Consider the following 24524-nt stretch of genomic DNA (forward strand, 5'->3'; position numbering starts at 1 on the left):
ACCGATTTGAATGAACAACTCGTTCGCGAATCGTACAAGCATCACTCCGCGTTCACTCTTAACACGCGACTCTCAGTTTGGACCAGTTTTCTCCTGCCTACCTTGAATTACGCTGTGTAAATGCTGAAGAAACACCTCAGAAGCTTTCTCCAGTATGAAACGTCTTCTTAATGAACGGATCTGCGCTTTATTCCGCAGTAACTGGCAGCATACTTTCACATACTGGAGTGTGTTCTTCAGTTTTGGACTCTGTGTCGCTTTTCTGGGTCCGACCATCCTGGACCTGAGATGTCAGACTCAGTCCACCCTACAGGAGATCACTCTGGTCTTCTTCTCACAACAGTTTTTCCTCTTTATTGGAAGCACCATTGGTGGGTTCTTCAGTAAAACGTAAGTATTGTGGAGGGATACAGCAGCTTTTGTGTCATAAGATTAAATTGGAATATACAATGTCGTAGCCTATAAAATTCAAAATAAGTTTAAATCAGAAAAAAATAAATTGTTACCCCTAAAGAGATACACTTCCCGGTATAAACACTCGCTCATTTTAACCATAACTACACTGCCGTTCAAAAGTTTTTGATAGGTAAGATTTTTTAATGTGTTGAAAAAACAGTAATATTGTGAAATATTATTAAAATGTAAAATAACTGTTTTCTATTTGAATATATTTTAAAATGTAATTTATTTATGTGATGCGAAGCTGAATTTTCAGCTCACATGATCCTTCAGAAATCATTCTGATATGATGATTGGTTGCTCAACAAACATTTATGGTTATTATCAGTGTTGAAAACAGTTGTGTAAACTATCTTTTTATGATTCTTCGATTAGAAAGTTCAAAAGAACATTATTTATCTGAAATAGAAAGCTTTTTTGTATTTTTAATCTAATAAATGCAGCCTTGGTGAGCATACGAGACTTCTTCTAAAACATTAAAGTCCCTGTAAAGTCAAAATTAAACATGTTCTGAGTTTGTCACACCACAGACAAATGTGTTATTAACCACCCAGCCAAAAACTTTAGAACGGTGTATATACTAAATATAAAAAAAAGTTTAATGGACCCATGTCAACTTCCTTTATATAATATTGTATTTACAAATGTGGTTTTTACAGGTTTAAGAAAAGTATTTACCAGCTTACTTCCTCAAAATAAAGAGGAACTGAAAAAGAGGGCTTTCAAATAATTTATTTATTGAAAAATGTGGCCATTTACTGAAAATTGTTTTTATTATGGCAGATAATTCACTGTATGATGGCTGATATTATAAAACCATACTGCATTGTGCAATCTGGATTCCTACACAAAATCAATTGAAATGAGCCATCAAAATGGTTTACTCTTATAACCTTGCATAGGAAATAAGCTCTGATATAATCAGCATCTAATATAGACCATTCAAATAAATGTTGATAATGTAAATATTGTAGATATATATATATATATATATATATATATATTTTACTTTGCATAGACTTCTTTGATTGAACTAGGGCTGCCACTAACGACTATTTTTATATCGATTAATCTGTCGACTAATTTATCGACTAATTTTTTATCGCAATAATTTTCCACAATTTTACTTAAAAACATTTAATTTAACTTGCAACGTTGGCCTTCAGTAGTGTACTATAAAAAAGTATAAATGTAAACAAGCTCTTGACAAAATGTAAAACTAAAAATGTAAAAAGATTCAAATTTGTAAACCAACATAACAAAAAAAAGAGAATATCAGCAAATACTTTTTATATAGAATAGTGTTGTCACGATACCAAAATTATGACGATACGATACCAGACTAAAATACCTCAATACCGATACTGAATCGATACCATGGCAAAAAACTGTAAAAGTAATTTAATAATATGACAGAACTTACTATTCATTGTTTTAGGGTTCAAAAAACCTAAGAACTCACTTGGCCGGCATGTTCCTGCCATAGACTGTAATCGCGACAGGCCCAGATTGAACTTGACTTTTGAATGAGCACGTTAAACTTGTAATGTCAGATGTTTTGTTTTTGTTTTTCCGTCCTATCTCATGAGAAGGCATTTTTAAATGTGTCCTACCCATATCTAAATATGATTTCTGTTTTTTAAATATTCAGATTTCTTTGGGACTGATCAGTTCTGACCTATCCATGGCCTTGGTCTGCTGGTCATGTGCTCATTAAAGTCGTGCTTTCTCACTTATCTGGGACTCGGGCCATAAAAACACACGCTGGCCTGCTGTTGTTTTACCTGACAGATAAAGAAAAGCACTTTCATTTTTTGCAAAGTATGCCAAGTAGCCTATGCTTTTCGCAGGAAAGGTTTGGTAAACAGCATTTACTCATTTAAAGTGAATTAACTTCACATTCAAGGAAGAATTTTTTATGTATAAGAAAATATTTCCTTGGCATAGTTTACACGGCTGTTTATACTTGTGTACAGTTTGTTTTGTAGATTATCTTAGACCTTACTTTACCGGATATTCTCCATGTGTAGTATTGGCTGAAAAACAAGTGAAGCCATGAAAATAGAAGCTAGCATGGCTGTAGCAATAGTTAGTTCTCTCTTTCTCTTGCTTTAGTCATGTTTTGACCCTCAGGTCTGCTTTAATTGCTTTTATTTGGAAACTTGTGCGCTCCGTGTCAGACTACAGTAGTTGCAATACCTTTTCTATTGGTTTTCCTCATTACAGATGTACAGATTATCCATATTTACTTTTGCCTGTTTTGCTTCATGGTGATGAGTTTGTGGCATGAAACTTAAAGGGATAGTTCATTCAAAAATGTAAATCCTGTCATTACTCGTCCTCATGTGGATCCAAATCCGTAAGACTATCGCTCATCTTCGGAAAACAGATGAAGATCTTTTGGATGAAATCTGAGAGCTTTCTGTCCCTCCATTGACAGCTACACAACTACCACTTCAAACAGTTCATAAAGAGATCGTAAAACTAACCCATATGAATTGAGCGATTTAGTCCAAATTTTCTGAAGAGACTCGATCGCTTTATATGATGAACAGATTGAATTTAGGCTTTTATTCACATTTAAACATTCAACAACACATCAGTTGTGATAAGCAGAAGGTTAAGCATATTCTCTTGACATGCAAGAACCAATGAGGTTCATTCTCGTGTTACGCATCAAGTTTGAGTTTCTGTAAGAACCAATGAGGTTCATTCTCGTGTTACGCAGCACGTTTGGGCTTCCGTAAGAACCAATGAGGTTCATTCTCGTGTTACGCATCAAGTTTGAGTTTCCGCAAGAACCAATGAGGTTCATTCTCGTGTTGCGCATCACGTTTGAGCTTCCGTAAGAATCAATGAGGTTAATTCTCGTGTTACACATCACGTTTGAGCTTCTGGAAGAACCAATGAGGTTCATTCTCGTGTTACACATCACGTTTGAGCTTCCGTAAGAACCAATGAGGTTAATTCTCGTGTTACACATCACGTTGGAGCTTCTGGAAGAACCAATGAGGTTCATTCTCGTGTTACACATCACGTTTGAGCTTCTGTAAGAACCAATGAGGTTCATTCTCGTGTTACACATCACGTTTGAGCTTCTGGAAGAACCAATGAGGTTAATTCTCGTGTTACACATCACGTTTGAGCTTCCGTAAGAACCAATGAGGTTCATTCTCGTGTTACACATTATGTTTGAGCTTCCGTAAGAACCAATGAGGTTCATCACGTTTGAGCTTCCGTAAGAACCAATGAGGTTCATTCTCGTGTTACACATTACGTTTGAGCTTCCGTAAGAACCAATGAGGTTCATTCTCGTGTTACACGTCACGTTTGAGCTTCCGTAAGAACCAATGAGGTTCATTCTCGTGTTACACATCACGTTTGAGCTTCCGTAAGAACCAATGAGGTTCATTCTCGTGTTACACATCACGTTTGAGCTTCCGTAAGAACCAATGAGGTTCATTCTCGTGTTACACGTCACGTTTGAGCTTCCGTAAGAACCAATGAGGTTCATTCTCGTGTTACACGTCATGTTTGAGCTTCCGTAAGAACCAATGAGGTTCATTCTCGTGTTACACATTACGTTTGAGCTTCCGTAAGAACCAATGAGGTTCATTCTCGTGTTACACATTACGTTTGAGCTTCCGTAAGAACCAATGAGGTTCATTCTCGTGTTACACGTCACGTTTGAGCTTCCGTAAGAACCAATGAGGTTCATTCTCGTGTTACACGTCACGTTTGAGCTTCCGTAAGAACCAATGAGGTTCATTCTCGTGTTACACATTACGTTTGAGCTTTCGTAAGAACCAATGAGGTTCATTCCCGTGTTACACATTACGTTTGAGCTTCCGTAAGGACCAATGAGGTTCATTCCCGTGTTACACATTATGTTTGAGCTTCCGTAAGAACCAATGAGGTTCATCACGTTTGAGCTTCCGTAAGAACCAATGAGGTTCATTCTTGTGTTACACATTACGTTTGAGTTTCTGCAAGAACCAATGAGGTTCATTCTCGTGTTACGCAGCACGTTTGAGCTTCAGCAAGAACCAATGAGGTTCATTCTCTTGTTACGCATCACGTTTGAGCTTCCATAACCAATGAGGTTTGGACTAAATCGCTCAATTCATATGGATTAGTTTTACGATCTCTTTATGTTTCAAGTGGTAGTTGCGGAGCTGTCAATGGAGGGACCGAAAACTCTCAGATTTCATACAAAATATTTTAATTTGTGTTCCGAAGATGAGCGAAAGTCTTACGGGTTTGGAACGACATGAGGGTGAGTCAATAATGACAGAATTGTCAGTTTTGGAACGGTAAGAAAGTAAATGTGTCCCGTAGCCATCTGCTATCAGTTGAAGCCGCATTTGATAAGCCATGCAAACAGAATTTAATTGGGCCAAGGTGAAAATAAAGTCAGAGACGCCAGACAGAACAACTTGTTTTCAAAAGACTCACCTGAGGCTGTTTCAGGTGGGATCTGTTTGAAACTTTTCTTTATAAACTACTAAATGTGCTCAGTCACTTTTTCCACTATGAAAAGTTTTTACTATTACTTTTATGTATTTTTTTTAAAGCCTTATTTTTAAAACACAATGTCCTATTTGTTTGTCTCAGGCTTGTGAGTTCTTTGTCAGCTTTGGCTCTATCCACCCTCATCATCTCCGTGGTTTTTGCCGTCATCCCACTATGCCATAAGCTGCTCCTGTTGGCGTTTGCCATGGCGGTGTCTGGTCTTGCCATGGGCATCATTGACACCATATCCAACCTACAACTGGTCAAGATCTACCAGAAAGACTCCACTGTTTTTCTGCAGGTTAGTGTATTATAGTGTATATCAGTCAAATGGTATCTTGTCTGAAATGCTGTGGTATTTCATTTCCATACACGTCTAAATGAAGTCCTTGCACGCAATGCATTCGGATCATTTGCTTTAAACAGAAAATTCTGTTGTTTTTTCCCACCCTTGAAACCTGTTTGACTTTTACAAAAGGAGTACAATGGGTGTTATTATGAAAATGTCAGAGCTACTGACATCAGAGCATCATCAGCGCATGATGATCACTGAAAACAATTTAGCTTGGTTTGTTTAAAAAAAAAAAAAAAAAAATTACTACATATTAGGCCAGGATTTGAGCAAATTAAATAAACATGGTAACTCGAGTCTTATATCATATATTTTTCTATTTCTAAAAGAAGTCTCTGATGCTCACAAAGGCTGCGTTTATTCGATCAAAACTACAGTAAAACTGTAAAATATTATTACAATATTAAAAACTTTTAATATAATAATATAAATGTAAAATGTAATTTATTCCTGTAATTCAAAGCTGAATTTTCAACATCATTACTCCAGTCTTCAGTGTCACATGATCCTTCAGAAATCATTATAATATGATGATTTGCTGCTCATGAACAGCATTTATTTGAAATATCCAAACTTATAGTTGGTATTATTATATCGTTTTATAGTGTTGTTTTTTATTATATAGGGCACAGAGAAAAGTTGCATGAGCAATGTGGCACACTACACTGTTTTTCCTCACTGAATACAGTGCTTACTCATTAAGTCATTAAGTAAATCTCATTATATGGCAATTCATGATGGCTTTCAACAGATTTTACACTTCAACTCATCACTGACTGTGTTTATACATAATTTTTTTTTGGGGGGGGGGACACACCTAAGAAATTAAACTTTGTAGTGAATGATTGTGGGTGTTAAATTTAGCATTTTAAAGGTCCCATGGCATGGCATTTTTCTATTATTTTATAGTGTTTCCTGAGGTGTACTTATATTGTTAGTATGATTTTTACATCATAAAATGTCATAATTTAGAAATAAAAGGCATTTTTTCTATACTGCTGTTTGCCCTGTGGCTGAATGCCCTGCTTCAAGAGGCGTGTCTGCTGTGAGACTTCAGGAAAAACGCCCACTGTTGTGATTGGCTGACATCTTTGCATTTTAAATGAGCGGAGGGGGCGTGGTTTAACGAGGCACGAGCAGGCACGAGTCTGCCAGAGACAGATGGACCTGTGTTCACTTCACATCAGTTCTCTCAGCATGTCTCAGTTCAGGGTGAACTGTTGTAGTTACTAGAATATACTTCAGGTTATTAGTTTATTTCTAGTCAGAGGGGCTGTCACTCATGTCAGAAAGTTAGTAAATTATGGATCAGCGCTGACTCGAGACGCGAACCGTTTAGAACGATTCAGTCCGATTTGGTGAACTGGTTCGGTTCACTAAAAAGAACCGATTCAAAAGAATGATTCGTTCGCGAACAGGACATCACGGAGACGGAGCGATTGCTAACAAAGTTATTTATAGTAACTAATGAGTTATGAGAGCGCTGTCTGTCAGCGCGAGTTTATTGTGTTTGTATCTGAGAGTTCTGAATAAACACGAGTCCCAGTCACACCGAGTCCTCTTCATCATTATTCTACCAACTTTGTAACACATGCAATGTACCATTACAGCGAGATGAACGAGTTAGTAAGTTTGATTAAAGCATTATTTCTAGATATGTTCCAATCATATGAATAGCGTCAGTGATGCGCATTGAGTAACTTACACAGCGCAAACAAAGACACAACAGCAGTAATCGAATGTAATCCAGTTTATTGTGGGGAAAGCTGGCTAGCCTAGCCCAGATAACGTTACCCTCACGCTTACCCCCCTTCTGCTTAATCTCACGCCGCGTTTGGTGCCTCCGCTGTGGGCCAGATGCAGTACTGGGGGTCGGGGATGTTGAAGGCCGAGCTTCGGCGTGTGTGAGGTTTATCTCTAAAGATGTTACTGCTGATGTTAAACAGAAAAGACTGTATGCACATTTTAGAACAGATAGACGCGACGAGGACGTACAAAACACTGACTCACAAGATAGAAAACACGAAAACACCGTTCTGTCGGGAGAGAGAGAAGCCGCAGCGTGTGCACGAATAATAAATAATTAGCTACACATCAGAAATCAATGATCACAGATCAGAAGGAACTGAAGAAAGACTTCTGTTTTCATTTGTACATCCAAACACTGAGAAACTGCCAGTTCACTCGTTCACAAGTAACGTTAATGATCTCGAGTGTTTGCATGGGCGTGCCAGATTCTCTGGGCGGAGGAAAGGGAGGAAACAGTTCCTGCTTGGACGTCAAACCAGGAGGCTTCAGGATTGGCTAGTCTGGCCTGTCATTTTCTCAAAGGCAGAGAGAGACAGCCAGAACTCGGTTTTACACCGATCAACATTTCTATCCACTTGGGGACAATATTCAGGCTAGGGGAACTCATATTAATGTTGAAATACCTCATAAAATGAAAATTTCATGCCATGGGACCTTTAAAGCATTTATATTTAAGGAGATGATTGATATGTAGATTAAATTGTAGGTTAATTTGAGCTGATGTGTTTTTCTCATAGACTTGGTCTGCATTATTGGGAACGCCCACAAAAACGACATATTCGCCATATGCCGTGGGGAAAAACAGGCCATAGAATGAATGCACGCAGACCTTGTTAGATGCTTTATCTTTACTCTAAAACTTCAGACAACTTACTAGAGGTGCAGAACGCCACATGGCAACTTTTCGGGACTGCAACCAGCACAAATAAATCATAATCATTACAAAGAGTAAAGATAAAGCGTCTAACAAGGTCTGTGTGCATTCATTCTAATGGCTTGTTTTCCCCCACGGCATGTGGCGAATATGATGTTTTTGTGGGCGTTCCCAGTAATGCAGACCAAGTCTATCATTGGCATTTATCTCTCAGACATACGGAATGCAAAATGCATTTTATGGCACGCTATCGGAAAATGTCCTATTTCCCACTTCTGATTCTGGTATTTCCGTCAAATATTTTGCTGTGTATAAAACATACAATACACCTCAAATGGTTATTCATAAAAGTAAATATGCACTACTTTAACGACAATACAAGGTGATGTAAAAAATAATAATAAACAATAGCAGTCATAGCAGCAATCGTTCTCTCCTTCACCATTTGTATTAAAGTTTATGGCACGCCCAACTCAGGAACTTGGGTATCGAAATCATCCCCAAGCTTCCCAGTGTTAAATACGACTTGAGAGGGCATTCATGTCCAATTTTTTACCAGAAAACTCGTATTTACAATAATTCTGATAGCATGTGAAGGCAGCATTAATATTCAAACTACAAATATTTAAAAGAAAAGCTATATGCAAATCCCTTGATCTATAGGATACAGTCAGGCACTCACAGAACCAGTTTCATTGTCATCGTAAATATTTCACTGTTATGTTAAAAATTGTAAACAACATTCTGTTACAAGTAAAAGGGAAATACACCCTAAGTATACAAAGGGTTAAAAATGCTTAACAAAAAGAAATATTTAAGCAAGCCACACCAGTCTTACACACTCACAAAAGTTCTATGAATAAATATATATTTTTATTGGTATTGATATTTCATACACAGCTTGTTTATTTGTGCCCTGCCAATTAAATACATTGTTACATTAGCGCTCTTGGAATGCTGTTTGTACAGTCATATTATAGGAAAAATGTATGAGATAAACTTATTACAGCATGAGTTACAGATTTACTGAGTGTAATAAAACATAATCAATCTCCTTTAACACACTGATTCTGTTTACAGTCATATTGAAATAATATGAAACAAAAGGGCATGACTTATTGATTTTACCATGGTTAAGAGTGTAGTTGTAAAATTACTGTAGTGCGTATCTTAAGTGGTTTATTCTGTTTAAAACATATCAATATAAAAAAAAACACCAGGGTTATTATTAACTAAAATGACTGAAAACGTTTTTGATAATTTAAATAAAGCTATAAAATAAAATAAATAAATAATTAAAATAAAATATTAAGTGAAATACTAAATTAAAATTAGAAATGTTGCCAATGGAAATAAGTAAACAAAAATTAAATAAAAAAAAAATCATATCAATATAAAAAAAAACACCAGGGTTATTATTAACTAAAATTAGTGAAAACATTTTTGATAATTGAAATAAAGCTAAAATATAAAATAAAATAATAATAAAATAAAATATTAAGTGAAAAACTAAATGAAAATTTGAAATGTGTCCAATGGAAATAATTAAAAAAACATTATGTATATATTTTCTTGTAATATTACCATTTAGGTTTAATGTATTTTTTATTTATTTCATTTTTTAAATTTTTTTAATAAAAGTATGGCATAAAAAATAAAAAAGAAGCTAATTAAAAATATAAATAAAAACTAATAGAATATAAATAATGCTAAAATAACAATCGATAACATATCAATGTCCAATAAATAATATAATTTATTATTTTTCATTAGCATAACTATAGGCTGTAACTATAAACATATCAATATTAAAAACACCAGGGTTATTATTGTTAACTAAAACTATTAAAAACATGTTTGTTAATTGAAATAAAGCTAAAATAAGCAAAACAAATAAAAGAAACAAAACTAAATTAAATGTCAGATAAAAATCTAATTGATAATAAGAAATGTTGCCATTGGAAATAAATGAACTAAAACGGAAATAAAAAATAACAAACCTAAATAGTATTATTAAAAGAAAATGTAATGAGTATAAATAATGCTAAAGTAACTGGATAACACATCAACGTTCAATAAATAATATAATTTATTATTTTTCATTAGGTTAATTAGCATAACTATATCATTGAATCTTGGCGTATTAATATTTCATCACGCATGACACAAAGTGAGCATCGTACAACAGCTTTAAACAAACGTCCAATCAGACTTTAGAAATGTGTTTTATAAAGTTACTTTAAAAACTTTTGCTTTGTGAGAATCTCAGGTTCTCCTTCTCATCAGGTTTCTCTCTCTGATCTCTTCCAGGCCCTCCACTTCTTTGTAGGTCTCGGGGCGTTAGTGAGTCCCCTCATCGCTGACCCCTTCCTGTCTGAGACCAGCTGTGTGATCGGGAACAGCAGCGCCAATGCAACATCGTTAACGCATCTGAGGAACAAGCTCACAGGCAGACATATGCACAACGAGTCCAGTGTCCACCTCCACACCGAGGGAGAGGTGGTGACCAACGTCTCCTACGCCTTCTGGATCATGGCTATCATCAATGTAAGATCGGTCTTGAGTTTTGAGGTTGTATTCACAGGATTTTAAGAGTGGCATCAGAACACTAGCTAATGGATTATCGTATTAATGGCAGCGTGATATTGAAGTCGTGTACGGTTAGTAAATGCTTCGTCAGCTCTAATGTCAAAGGAAGAGCCAGCTGGGAGGGTATTTGAATAACAGAAGTGAAGATTGTCACCTTGGCAACTGTATTCAATCAAACATGACTAAACTAGATAGTGATAGTGTAGAGGGTATGCATTGACATCACTTTTCCCCGGGACACGCCCCCTCAGCCAGACTGAGTGGCAGAAGAGCTGCAGCATGACGGGAGTTAATAGGGGAAACTGCGAAAACCTGAGTAAAACAAACGAATGTCAGTTTAAACTAAAGGTTGGACTCGATATTAATTAAATAAAGACATTCGTGTTTCCTGACATTGAGATGAGCCTGATTTCAATGCCGGGAAATACATAAAGCTAATCTACCTGTGAATGCTTTATATAAATACAATATAGGTCGGTCTAAATCCGGGTGATCACTAATATCAATGTTCTATATATCGTCATATTGTCCAGCCCCAAAACTTGTATCGTTTTTGTCAGTGTTTATTTAAAAACATCCACTTATGCAGAATATAAGATGGTAAATATTTAATTGATGAGTTGTCAATACAATATAAAGGGTATGATTTTATCCCAAAACTCAACATATTGAGACAAAATGATAACTGCAAATCCACGTTTCGCTGAGTCCAGTTGCTTCTCTTTTCTGTGCTTTCGTCAGTCTGTAAAAATATACCTCAGATTTCTTGTCAAATCTGTTTGTACAGTCGATCTCAAAGCTCTTTCCAGTTGTAGATGCGTTTTGTGTGTTTTTGGCGCTGAAAACCAATGCTGCCTCAGTCTTTCTGTCGTACCCGCTGTCACTCTGGCCGACGGTGACATATGCATGATATATATCATTTTATTTATTTACTTTTTGATCATTATACTGTGAAAGCTTGTTTCTGCCACTGAATAAAAAATGTATAAGTAATTGTGACACTTTATCTCATTGTGAGATATAAACTCACAAAGTCCAGTTCTGAGGGAAATAAAAAAACTGACCTGAATTGCAAGTTTATATCTGACTTAAAGTGATCACCCAAAAATGAAAATTATCCCATGATTTACTCCCCCTCAAGTCATCCTAGGTGTATATGACATTCTTCTTTCAGACGAATACAATCAGAGTTATATTAAAAAAGTTCTGGCTCTACCAAACTTTATAATGGCAGTGAATTGTTGGGTCATTTTTGAAGTCCATAAAAGTGCATCTGTCCATCATAAAACTGCTTCACATGGCTCTGGGGGGTTAATAAAGGCCTTCTGAAGTGAAGTGGTGCGTTTGTGTAAGAAAAATATCCATATTTAACACGTTATAGACTAAAATAACTAACTTCTGGAGGTCAGTGGTACGCGAGTCGAGTTGCGCTAAAAGAGTAACCCTTGACGCAGGCGTATTGACGAACGCAGAAGCACAGAGGATGGAGAAAAACAAAACACCGGTCATTAATTAAAGTCTAAAACAAGAATTTAAAAAAATAAATGGCGGAGGATTTTGATATTAGAGAAGAGGGGCTTGAGTTTGTTGCCCAGCATTATCCACAAGAGGCGTCAAAGCGTGCGATGCTTATGTACATCGCACCGGGGGTTACACTTTTAGCGCAAGTCGAGCTGTGTACCGCTGAATATAAAATAATAAATAATAAATAATTTACTTTATAAAGTTTTAAATATGGATATTTTTCTTACAAAAATGCGCCACTTCGCTTCAGAAGGCCTTTATTAACCCCCCGGAGCCGTGTGGAGCAGTTATATGATGGATAGATGCACTGTTATGGACCTAAAGTCACTGCCATTATAAAGCTTTGAAGAGCCAGGACTTTTTTAATATAACTCTGATTGTATTCGTCTGAAAGAAGAATGTCATATACACCTAGGATGACTTGAGGGTGAGTAAATCATAGGCTAACTTTCATTTTTGGGTGAACTATCGCTTTAATTCTGACTTCATAACACTCAATTGCGACTTTTATCACATAATTCTGACTTGTTTTAAAGTTTTTAAAGTCGTAAATGAGTAACTTTTTTTCATGTATTTTTTCATTATTCAGTGGCAGAAACAAGCTTCCATTAGATACACTACCATTAAAATGTCGGATTTTTTTTATTAAATTGATCAAAATGACAGAAAAATATTTTGTAACATTATAAAATGTATTTAATTTCAAATAAATGCTGTTATTTTGAACTTTGTCATCAAAGAATCTTGTAAAAAAAAAAAAAAAAAGGAATTCCTGTTTCCATAAAAATATTAAGCAGCACAGCTGTTTTCAACATGGATAATAATCATAAATGTTTCTTGAGCAGCAAATCATCATATCAGAATGATTTCTGAAGGATCATGTGACACTGAAGACTGGAGTAATGATGCTGAAAATACTGGAATAAATTACAGTTTAAAATGTATTAAAATAGAAAACAGTCATTTTAAATTGTAATAACGTTTCACAATATTTACTGGTTTTACTATATTTTTTCAGAAACATTGAAAAATCTTAGAGACCCCAAACATTTAAATTGCAGTATCTCTATTTATTAAAATAAATAAAATGTATTTTAAATGTGTTATGCAAGAACACAAATGCCAGTTAAATAATCATGGTATGTTTTCAACAAGAATGATATTTGGTTGTATTTTCTGCATCAATGATGATGCAAACAATTCCTGAACTGTTAATTCATTGTAATGGACAGTTTAAAACAAATTGTTCTGATCTGACAGCATCGGAAGTTTAAATTCGTCCAAATACATTCACACTACAATGTTTTAGTTAATACTGCTGTTTGAGGATATGTATAGTCTTCTTTATTATAGAGCTTTATGAATGCTTTGCAAATTGGTTTAGCTGAATCGTTTTAAGAACACCTGTTCAAAAGAACGAATCAGATATGCCTAATTCAGTGTCCTTAAACTCTGTCTTGTCTTTGTGTAGCTTCCGGTGCCCATCGCGATATTCGTCCTGATGTATCGTGAGCGGCTGTTCACGTGCGGATCAGACCCCAGTCGACGTTTACTCAATGGAGACGTGTTGGCGATGAAAACCTGGGGAACCACGGGTCTGTCTGAAGACGCTGGACATCAGAAAGAGACTTCCAGAAGTAAGACTGTGAACCCGCCAGCACTTCTGCACCACTGACGTTGATGAAATAATTGCCACGTTGGGTCAGACATGAACGCCATGTACGCAAGTGCATGCGAGTCAGAAAGAGAGACAGCCAAACATGCCGTTAGACGTGCATAACAGCCAGAAAGGATGCTGTTGTAATCATTCAAGCTCTTCTGTCTCTCCAGGCCATACAGACGTGTTCAGCTGCTGTCTCCTTGGCAACACGTACGGCTTTCCGCTGTCTTTCTTTGGGATCCATATCCTCGGGGGTCTGGTGCTCTTCTGTTTTGACGGTATAGTGGTAAGCAGGATTAGCACTTCACAGCCGCTTCAGCTCTGTAATTTAAGAGTATTTGCTTAATTACACTTTTGTTTTTCCCCCATTTTTCATGAGCTGAACTCAAAGATCTAAGACTTTTTCTATGTACACAAAAGGCCCATTTCTCTCAAATATTGTACACAAATCTGTCTAAACCGGTGTTCGTGAGCACTAGTGGCCCATGGGGTTATGGTATGGGCAGGCGCATGCTATGGAAAAAGAACACGGGTGCATTTTATTGATGGCATTTTGAATGCACAGAGATACCGTGACGAGATCCTGAGGTCCATTCATCCACGACCATCACCTCATGTTGCAGAATGATAATGCACGGTCCCCTGTTGCAAGCATCTGTATACAATTCCTGGAAGCTGAAAACATCCCAGTTCTTGCATGGCCAGCTTACTCACCGGACATATCACCTATTGAGCATGTTTTGGGATGCTCTGGATCGGCGTAACCGACAGCGTGTTCCAGTTCCTGCCAATATCCAGCAGCTTCGCACAGCCATTGAAGAGGAGTGGAGCTCCACAGGCCACAATCAACAACCTGATCAACTCTATGCGAAGGAGATGTGTTGCACTGCGCGAGGCAAATGGTGGTCGCACCAGATATTGACTGGTTTTCGGACCCCCCCAGTACAGTAAAACTGCACATTTTAGAGTGGCCTTTTATTGTGCCTAGCCTAAGGCACACCTGTGCAATAATCATGCTGTCTAATCAGCATCTTGATATGCCACACCTGTGAGGTTGATGGATTATCTCGGCAAAGGAGAAGTGCTCACTAACACAGATTTAGACAGATTTGTGAACTATTTGAGAGAAATAGGCCTTTTGTGTACATAGAAAAAGTCTTACTGTGCGTTCACACCAGATGCAAATAAATTGTGCTATTCACGCGTAGTTGGACGCTTGAACATTTTGAGATTACTTGCTTCATTCACGCGCGACATTCACGTCACAACAGGCGCAAATTCGCTTCATGGAAGGGGCTTCTGCCAGGCAGCTCCAGTCTCGTTGCGAAATGGCTGACATGGATTGTTTTAAAATACGGCGAATAAGCTCAATTTGCCGTCTTTAGCTAGCTTGTAGTCTCAAATTTGTGTGTGTGTGTGTGTATATATATCTACATATATATATGCCACAATTCTCAATATAATATTGAACCGTACGGCATTCACGGTTCCATACGCGCTTGTGAATAGTTTTTTTCGGTTTTGCATTTAATTAATTATTTTTCTACAAATTCTATAATTTGCCTCCATCCCAATATACTGAACAACGCGACATACATTCACATCACACGTTAGTGGTAGAGTTATACTCACGGAACACTATAGTTATTCACAATCACCAAAGTTCATTATTTCCACAAAGATGTATAGTACAGCTCCGGGTATCCATATATGATTTTGTCCTTATTGTTGTCACTACTAAAGCAAGCTCCTGATTGGTTAACGTGGCACGAATATCCGCCAAAGTTCAGATTTTTCAATTTGCGCATCAAACGCCCGAAATGTGCCACAGAATGTCTATTCTCATCTTTGCATTGACTTAGCATGAAGTCTGAGTCTGGTGTGAACGCACCATTAGATCTTTGTGTTCAGCTCATGAAAAATGGGGGCAAAAACAAAAGTGTTTGTTTATAATTGTACTTGAAGTAGGGCTGTGCAATTAATCGAATTTCGATTTCGATTTCGATTTTGCCTCCCAACGATCACCAAAATAGTACAATCGAGAAAAAACGATTATTTTGCCTTGCGTTCTGAATGAAACGCGCATGCGTTCATCCGCCCCACCCGAAGCCACAAACTTTCTCAGGTCGTGAGTCTCGTTTGCATATCATCCGCTGGAATTTAAAAACTCGGCGCGAGTAAAGATGGCAGAGGAGGGCAGTTACAGCAGCGTTTGGTGAGCAAAAAAGACAAAACCAACTCCGTTGTCTGGGAACAGTTTGGCTTCGAGGAATCAGACGACGAGCAGAAACATGCTACGTGCAAGATTTGCTACATGGTAGTGGCTGCAACGCAAGGGAACATCACGAATTTGTTTAACCACTTGAAAATGAAACAGAGTGACCTATGACAATCTAATAAAGAAACAAAAACTGACGAGAGCAGGGGAGCCGTGTAAACGTCCTTTTTTTCCTTCATATTTTTCAAATAATTCTCTCTTTGTAAACTTTGTTCAATGCATGCGAGTGCTGCCATATGTTTGAATATGACCAGTCGTTTTCACCGTCATCACCCGGGTTTAGTGCCAGAAGACGCGAATGAGAAGCCGCGCGCGCTGTGAGGAAATGTATCTCTGTGCGCTCATCCGAGAGCGCGCACACGTCTCACAGCGCGCAAATATTGAGTTCTCTTTCAAGTCTTGCTCTTGAACGGACAAACTCACACAAAACGTATGTCAACATGTCCATCTTGATGAGTATCCTAGCAGACATAGTCTGTATATGCCTTAAGTGAACTTTATACAGTCGAGAAAGACGACGCATATCCGATCCGGATTGAATAGCTTTTGTAAGTTTAATAGGATTCATCTTTAATTTATAAACTCAAATATGCAATGTTATTTTACATTTGAGACATTTCTGTACCTGAAAACTAATGTTAGACGTACCTGAAAAGCATATCTAGCCGAACCATATTGTTGATCTTATTTATTTGTGATTATCATTTTTACGTGAATACTTTTATACTTTGATTTGAATATATGTTATATTATATTATTTATTTTAATAATTCAAAAAGTACAACAAATGTTACAATTTCAATTGAATTGTTGAAAGGTGTATTTTTAATAAATACAACACATTCCCAAAGTCATGTGAAATAATCGTGTTACATAATCGTGATTTCAATATTGACCAAAATAATCGTGATTATGATTTTTTCCATAATCGAGCAGCCCTAACTTGAAGTCATGTATTCTTTTAATCTCACGCTCCTCAGGGCTCATACACAGGCTTTGTGTACACCTACGCAGTGGCGCCCCCTATGAATCTACCTCACAAGACCGCCGGCTACTTGACCTGCGTCTTCTGGGCGGCTATTACCGCCGGCCGCCTGTCCGCCATACCTCTGTCCTACCACTTTAAACCCATCCGATTGCTCCTCGTCAGTCAGGTGTGTACCGTTTCATGGAAATTATTTTATAAAATATGGAAAACGTTGTTGCTGAATCACTTATAATTGTAACACAAGGCATATACGCTAGCGTTTGGGGTCAGTTATATATATATATATATATATTTTTTTTTTATAGTTTTAAAAGAAGTGTAATTTGGACCAAATGCACACCAAAACTGCATTTTTTTAAATCTGTAATATTTTGAAATATTACAATTTAAAAGAACTCTTTTCTGTTGAATATGTTTTTAAAATGTAGTTTATTCCTGTGATCAAAGCTGAATTTTCAGCATCATTACTCCAGTCTTCAGTGTCACACGACCCTTCAGAAATCCTTCTAATATGATTTTCTGCTCAAGAAACATTTATTATTATTAATAATTTATTATTATGTCTTTACTATCACTTTTAATCAATGTAATGCATCCTTGCTGAATAAAAGTATTAATTCATTTGAATTTTATTCACTCAAAACTTATAGTAGTGTTATACGGTATCTACAAACAAAATATATTGTTTTCAACCTCTGTATTAATAATAATAAATGTTTCTTGAGCAGCAAATCAGCAGATTAGAATGATTTCTGTAGGATCATGTGATATTGAAGACCGGGGTTATGACATCACAGGAATAAATTACATTTTACAATATATTCAAATAGCATTTTTAAAATAATATTTCACAATATTATTGTTTTTACTGTATTTTAGATCAAATAAATTGAGCAAAACTTTTGACCGAAAGTGAAAATGAAATTGTGAAAATGAACAGAAATAAACTAATAGGCTCTTAGTAAATGATTCAAATATTAAATTTTAATGTAATATGTTAGTTATGTTTGCAGTTTCGATCGTCAGTACAGAGTATTATAGTGAAAGCGGTGTAGAAATGTGATGGGACTTTCCAGTTCATTCTTATGGGATGATCTGTGAAACTTGTCAACAGTAACCAAGGGAGGCGGAGCTTAGCGAAGCATCATTTATCAGTCCATTACATTCTCTCCTTAGTCACTTCACAAACTCCTGTTAAATACAATGGACTATAAAAGTGGTTTACACTATCAAAAAAAGGTGTGTCACCCACAATGCACCAAGGGAAAGCGTGGACAGGAACAAACATCCTTATTCTGCATCCTGCTCTGCCCTGTCCATTTGCCAGTTGGGACATTTGTTTATCTGGAGCGTCTGAGGCTCCTTTGTCATTCCACGCTTTTATTTGCGGTAAAAGTTTATGACTGCGGGCCACTTAATTTCCGTTCCTCGTCAGATAAAGCAGGGGTGTTCACCTCAAATAACAAAGGCTTCATTGCTGGTGCGTGTCTAAATGCAAATCCTCTCCCTTCTGTTCTGTCGTAGGTGGGTGTGATAGTCACACTACTTCTGCTGCTGATCTTCTACAACAGTAGTGTGTTCCTCTTCATCGGCACCTGCTGTCTCGGCCTATTTATAAGCAGTATTTTCCCCTGCATGCTAGCGCTCACCGAAGACATCCTGGAGTACAAAGGTACTGCGACAGATGGACCGCCGCTGTCTCCGGCAATGTTAAATCGCCTTTTTGTCAATGACTTTCATTGATTTGACAGTAGCCATTGGTGGTTTTGCAGTTCAGTATTTACTCAAGGTTTACCGCTGAGACCAAGGCAACAGGAGCCGCCCTGTTTAATTCTTTCTGCTGTTGGCCTTTGGCTTTGTGGGAAGGTTCGGCCTGACAGGTCTTGTGTCTTACGGCGGACACGATCCTTTTTAAGCCCAGCGGTCAAAGCCTCTGGGAGGAATTATTTTGAAATAAATGGCTAATTAGCGAGCGCCCTCCCTCTGTACGCCGCAACTTTGGGGGTTGGTTAGGATAGAGCGATTAAAAGTATCATCATTAAAAACATCCTGCGGATCTGGACCTAAAATGAACTGACTGGTCGATGCTCTAGCAGATGTTGAAATGCGTGTGAATGCAAAAACGAGATGGACCATTTGAAGAAAATAAATGGGAGAAACCTCGTCACTGCTTTGAGCTAAAAGAGCCAATCAGCTATTTTGATAGAGACATCATGAGTGTGTTAAACGGACCTGCCTTAAAAATGCAGTGTGAGTTTACCTAGGGCTTCATGATTAAAAGAAATGAAGCCAAAAGATTAATATTGCAATAATCAAATTACATTTAATTATTTGGGAGCGCAACATGTGGCGACTATTTTCCAAAACTAGTAATTAATAGCACTTGTCAGCAAAAGAGAAGCTATAAATATTAGTATTGTAAATGTACAGTTGTACTGTAAAATACAGTTATCATTTATTACTTTTCTTAAATACACAGATTTTATTTTACAGTGAAATATTAAAATATATGTTTTAGTTTTAGTGCTGTCAAATCGATTAATCGTATCTAACAAAAGTTTGTGTTGTTTTTTTTATATATATATATATTAGTGCTGGGGAAAAATTAATCATGATTAATCGCATCCAAAATATAAGTTTGTATTTACATAATATATATTTGTGTACTGTGTATAATTATTATGTGTATATAAATACACACACATGCATGCATATTTTTAAGAAAATTGTTATATTTTTATAAAAAAAATTGTTATATTTATATACAAGATAAAGTATATATACAGTATGTACATGCAAATATTTCTTAAATTCATACATGAATGTGTATATATATATCTGAAAGTGTGTTAAAAGAAGAGTACATCTTACCGAGATCCCTATCATGTCACATGGAATCACACGATCAGTGTTTCAACCGTGGAAAGGCGTCAGTCAATAAAACGGCTTGTAAACAATGTCATGTAGCGTCACATTTACCTCAGAAAACCCAAATCCAGTGTTCATAAACTCGTTCGTCAACTAGAAAAATTAACTCTAGTGGAGCATTTTACTAAATATATGCACCACATTACTATTCATTATAATTCTTGTATGAATAAATATGGCAAGTTTTTATGACAGCCACCATTTAAATGTTTATTTCAAAAAAAATATTGCAGTAGAAATATAATAATGTAATTTTAAAGTTATTATTATAACTTTATTATTATTTTAAAAAAAAACATTGAGTGTAATTTAAGTGTTTGTATACAAATCAGTACATTTTTACCTTCAATATTATAGTAGGCTAATGTAGTATCAACTGACTCCCATAGTTTACAAGCATTAGTTCAAAGATTTGTTTCCCTTGAGAAAAGTTGCCATGTATTGTGATATATATCCAAAATAATCAATATCGAATCGAATTGCAAGCTTTTGAATCGAATTGTGAAATTTGTGTCAATATCCAGCCCTAATTATTACCGTAGTCATTTTAATATAATCCCAAAATCCTCAGCCAAATTGTGCATACCTACAGACTTTTTTAAAATCGCATTTAATATCAATCAATTTCTATCCGAATAATTGCATTTGCACTTTCCCCCAAATCGTCCAAGTTTAACGTTATTTTAGCTGAAGTTTTCGTACAATTGTCATCAGATTTTATTGGCAATTTAAATGTTTCTGCTGCATAATCTTGACAAAGAGTTTGTGTTTTCTGTCTTTAAGCATTGGAGTATTTTTAATACATATTGCCAGGCAGTTGGCAAGATGGCCGCAGCTGAAAATCTGAGCTGATTGTTTGGTTTCATCTTCAGGTTGTGCCACTACGGTCCTGGTGACCAGTGCAGGGATGGGGGAGATGTTACTCCAGGTGATCGTGGGTTCGGTAGGTCTGACTTGCATCGCATTGGGAATTGAACCCATGTCATGCCATGATGCTTTACCAATTCAAAGTAGAAATGTTTGTAATTGTATTGATTTGAGTCTCTTTGCCCACCTCAGGTGATGCACAATCAAGGTAGCTTCAGCTTCCTGTTGTGCGGAATGATCTTCGGCTGCCTGGGATTCGTATTCTTCATTTTGCTGTACTTCGTCAAGCAAAATCACAAAAACTTCACGGAAGGTGCGTTGACTCTCTGAATGCACATTGTCGCTCATAACCAAACTCAAACCTGACAATTAGCCTGCATTAAAGTCGGCATGAAATCAAAAACATCCAAAACACTTTAGACCGCGATGAAAACGCAGGCCGCAACAGTTCTAGGGGAAAAAAAGTTCCTGGGACAAATTGTTCCAGGTAATTTCGGAGGAAACCAGGCTTTTGAGGGGAACGTTTTTACCTGGAACTTCATTTAGACCAGGGGTCTCAAACTCTACTTGACATCAAAGTTAAGTGTTAGTGCGGCCCTCGCGTTGTTCTGAAAAGCACTTTTTTGCTGAGTCGTTGCGTGTGCCGTGCTTGCCGCCTCACTTCGTGTGTGTGTGTGTGTGTGTGTGTGTGTGTGTGTGTGAGAGAGAGAGAGTTGGCTAGGCCCTCCCTCGTGCAGTATAATTGGTTGACACCCCGTGATTGACAGGAACAGAATTTGAGGCTGATCCGACAGTCGAAACCAATGTGGTCTAACAGCGCTCAGATGGCCAATCAAATCAAAGTAGGCGGGGTTCGTGCACAATCTTCACACACACACACACACAGACGAGCGCATCAATCTATCGCTTCATGCCGTTGCGGAGAGACTATATTCTTTCCGGTGAAATCAAAAAACAAAATGCACACACACAAATGCAACATGTCCATGCTCTTAATATACAATCATTGATGAACATCTTTGATTTTAATGAAGAAAAAAAACTATATGAGAGCGGATTAGAACCCTTAACCTTTGAGACGGTTTACTAAAATTCTACCACTAAACCACCTGGGAACTTAAATATCTGTAGCGAATCTATGTATTTAATCACTCATGTGAAGAATCTCGGGACTAATAATATATTTGACGCAAATTAATGCAAATATTGTGTGTAAATAGTCCAAAATAGATTATTTCCCAACTAGAATTATTAGACCTAGAATTTCGTTCACTGTTCTGTTTGACCTGGGTACGGCCTTGCTTTGAATTAGTCTATTATTTTAAATAAAATTAAAATCATTCATTATTACATAATGATTTAATTTCTATAGGCTATATTTAAAAGAAAATAGAGTAGGCAAGAGAAGCCTTCATGAAGAACCATTCATGTTCAGAAGGAAAGTTCAAATTCAGAGGAACAGTTCATGTTTAGAAGAAACATTCATGTTGAAGAACTGTTAATAATAAAGATTGAGAAGATTTTTGTGGAATACTTGATGCGGCCCAGCCTGACCCAGAGTCTACCTCCACCGGCCCCCAGGTAAATTGAGTTTGAGACCCCTGATTTAGACCCTGGTCCCAGTGGTAAAAACACACTGAGTACCACCCCAAAGTTCCTAGTTCCTGCGGTGGAAACGCAGCTTTACAGTGTGTTCACTGGGAATCGAAGCCGTTGATGTGCCATGCTCTGCCAGTTGAATAAAAATCTTGTCTTGTTAGCTAAAACCAATACGGTTTGCCTCAGGGATGTGCAACTTCGGTCCTGAACGGCCACTGTCCTGCAGAGTTTAGCTCCAACCCAAATCAAACACACCTGAACCAGTGAACTAGAAAACTCTGCAGGCCCTTCAGGACCAAAGTTGCCCATCCCTGGTTTGTTTTATCAGGTAACACGTTCTCACCATTAATTTGCAAGATGCAGAGGTCACTTTCTAACGTGTTTTTTTTTTTTTTGCACAGCTTTACCCAATAACAACTATATGGAAAGACATGAGCAAAATGGGATCAAGACCTGTTCTGATGCTGTGCTGAACTGATGGGACATGTCAGAGCAGAAAGCATCAATCGATCCAAAACAACGGAGAGGCTGGATGAAATAATGCCGGGAGTAAAGGGACAATGGTGTCGTTGACTCAGGGACATTCCCATCGCTAATGGGACGGGACCAAACATATGCAACAATCATGCAAATAATTGATTCCACAGCTAAAAAAAAACAACAATATAGAGTGTTAAAAGATCTTGAACTAAAGGTTTATTTTTGTATTGAAATATTTGTGATGAATGTCCTAATCTAATCGTGCTTGATGGCAGCAGTGTCATTTGATATGTGCAATACAGTAACTTTTCTAACAAGAAGTGGTTTTGTGTTTATTGTCAGAAACACACCGACCAATCAGCAATTGAATGTAACTGCTGATTGAAGAAGATGGGTTCTTATTGGGTCAAAGTAACAATATAAAAATACAGTAAAATTACATACAACGTTTTCTTTTAAAGCTGCACTATGTAACTTCTCCGTCCGCTAGAGCAGTGTTTTCCAACCGTTTTTTCAGTCATGGCACCCTCTGAAAATGTTCTCCATTTTGTGGCACCCCCTCGCATACGTTACGCTAGGGGTATAACGGTACAGATTGCTCATGGTTCGGTTTGTATTACGGGTTTAGGTTTTCGGTTTTGGTACGGTTCAGTATTTGCTATGTTAAGGGAAAAAAGGACTACTGTCAAATAAAAATAAAGAAAATAATAAGAACAAATAATTTAAATACAAGCAGCAGCACAAATAAATACTATTGAGCAAATTATGTTTTTCAGGTACGTCTAACATTAGTTTTCAGGTACAGAAATTGATCAAATGTAAAATAACATTGCATATTTGAGTGTATAAATTAAAGATTAATCCTATTAAAACTTACAAAAGCTATTCAATCAAGAGCAGTGAGTGATGTCCTTGTCTTTTGTTGTTTGACATTTAAAGGGGTGGTTCCGTGGTTTTTTTCTAGGCTTGGTTGTGTTTATGGGGCGCAGTATAACATGTCTTAATACTTAATACGCCATATTTTTCTTATATTTTACCTTTATTCCACACCGCTGTCTCCACTGTCCTTTGAACGGCTCGTTTGCTTCCTGCTTCTGTGAAGCCCATCCCTCCGAAAAACACAAAGGTCTTAGATTGGTTAGATGGCCATATGTAGTTTGTAGTTGTGCAACAGCTCTCTCTCTTTCGTAATGACTGCGACGTGGCCTCGCCCACTTGTTGCGTGTTCGCGGGGGCAGTGTTTATGTTAATAGCAAGGGTTAATGATGTCACCAACCCGGGAAGAAGCTTGTTGTAGTCCAAACCGGACGTTTTTGTAGGCAATAAACTGCCATAACTTTAAAAGACAATATCTCCGTTTGCATTGAACTTTCAGCGCTGTAACTTTGCAGATACTGTGTATGCTCAAGCAGCAACATTACACACTAACTAAAGTTAAAAAAGTGAAATCGCATGCAACCACCCCTTTAACAGACAGCAGTAAAGGCTACTGCCCCTTTAAGACCTAATGCACGGATATGCGTCGTCTTTCTCGACTGTATAAAGTTTACTTAAGGCATATACAGACTATGTCTGCTAGAATACTCATCAAGATGGACATGTTGA

At 37.1% G+C, this 24524-nt stretch overlaps 1 protein-coding gene across 1 annotated transcript; it reads left to right on the forward strand.

Annotated features, from left to right (window-relative positions):
- The first annotated feature begins 27 nt into the window (after positions 1–27).
- mfsd4aa (major facilitator superfamily domain containing 4Aa) lies at positions 28–23232 on the forward strand. The gene is made up of 10 exons (XM_079843803.1): positions 28–390; positions 5074–5272; positions 10317–10553; positions 13591–13756; positions 13950–14065; positions 17038–17211; positions 18570–18717; positions 20846–20916; positions 21033–21153; positions 22841–23232. The coding sequence occupies exons 1-10, from the start codon at positions 155–157 to the stop codon at positions 22915–22917; spliced, it is 1545 nt and encodes a 514-aa protein (XP_079699929.1). The 5' UTR covers positions 28–154; the 3' UTR covers positions 22918–23232.
- The last annotated feature ends 1292 nt before the right edge of the window (positions 23233–24524 follow it).

This window comes from Gobio gobio (assembly GCF_949357685.1).
Source record: "Gobio gobio genome assembly, chromosome: 19".
Taxonomy (NCBI): domain Eukaryota; kingdom Metazoa; phylum Chordata; class Actinopteri; order Cypriniformes; family Gobionidae; genus Gobio; species Gobio gobio.

What these genes read in the sequence shown, in the direction of transcription:
- mfsd4aa (XM_079843803.1), top strand. Translation starts at nt 155, where the DNA reads ATGAAACGTCTTCTTAATGAACGGATCTGCGCTTTATTCCGCAGTAAC. An exon ending in GGATCATGGCTATCATCAAT is followed by an intron (nt 10,554 to 13,590) that starts GTAAGATCGGTC and finishes GTCTTTGTGTAG; the next exon opens with CTTCCGGTGCCCATCGCGAT. An exon ending in TCTGTTTTGACGGTATAGTG is followed by an intron (nt 14,066 to 17,037) that starts GTAAGCAGGATT and finishes CACGCTCCTCAG; the next exon opens with GGCTCATACACAGGCTTTGT.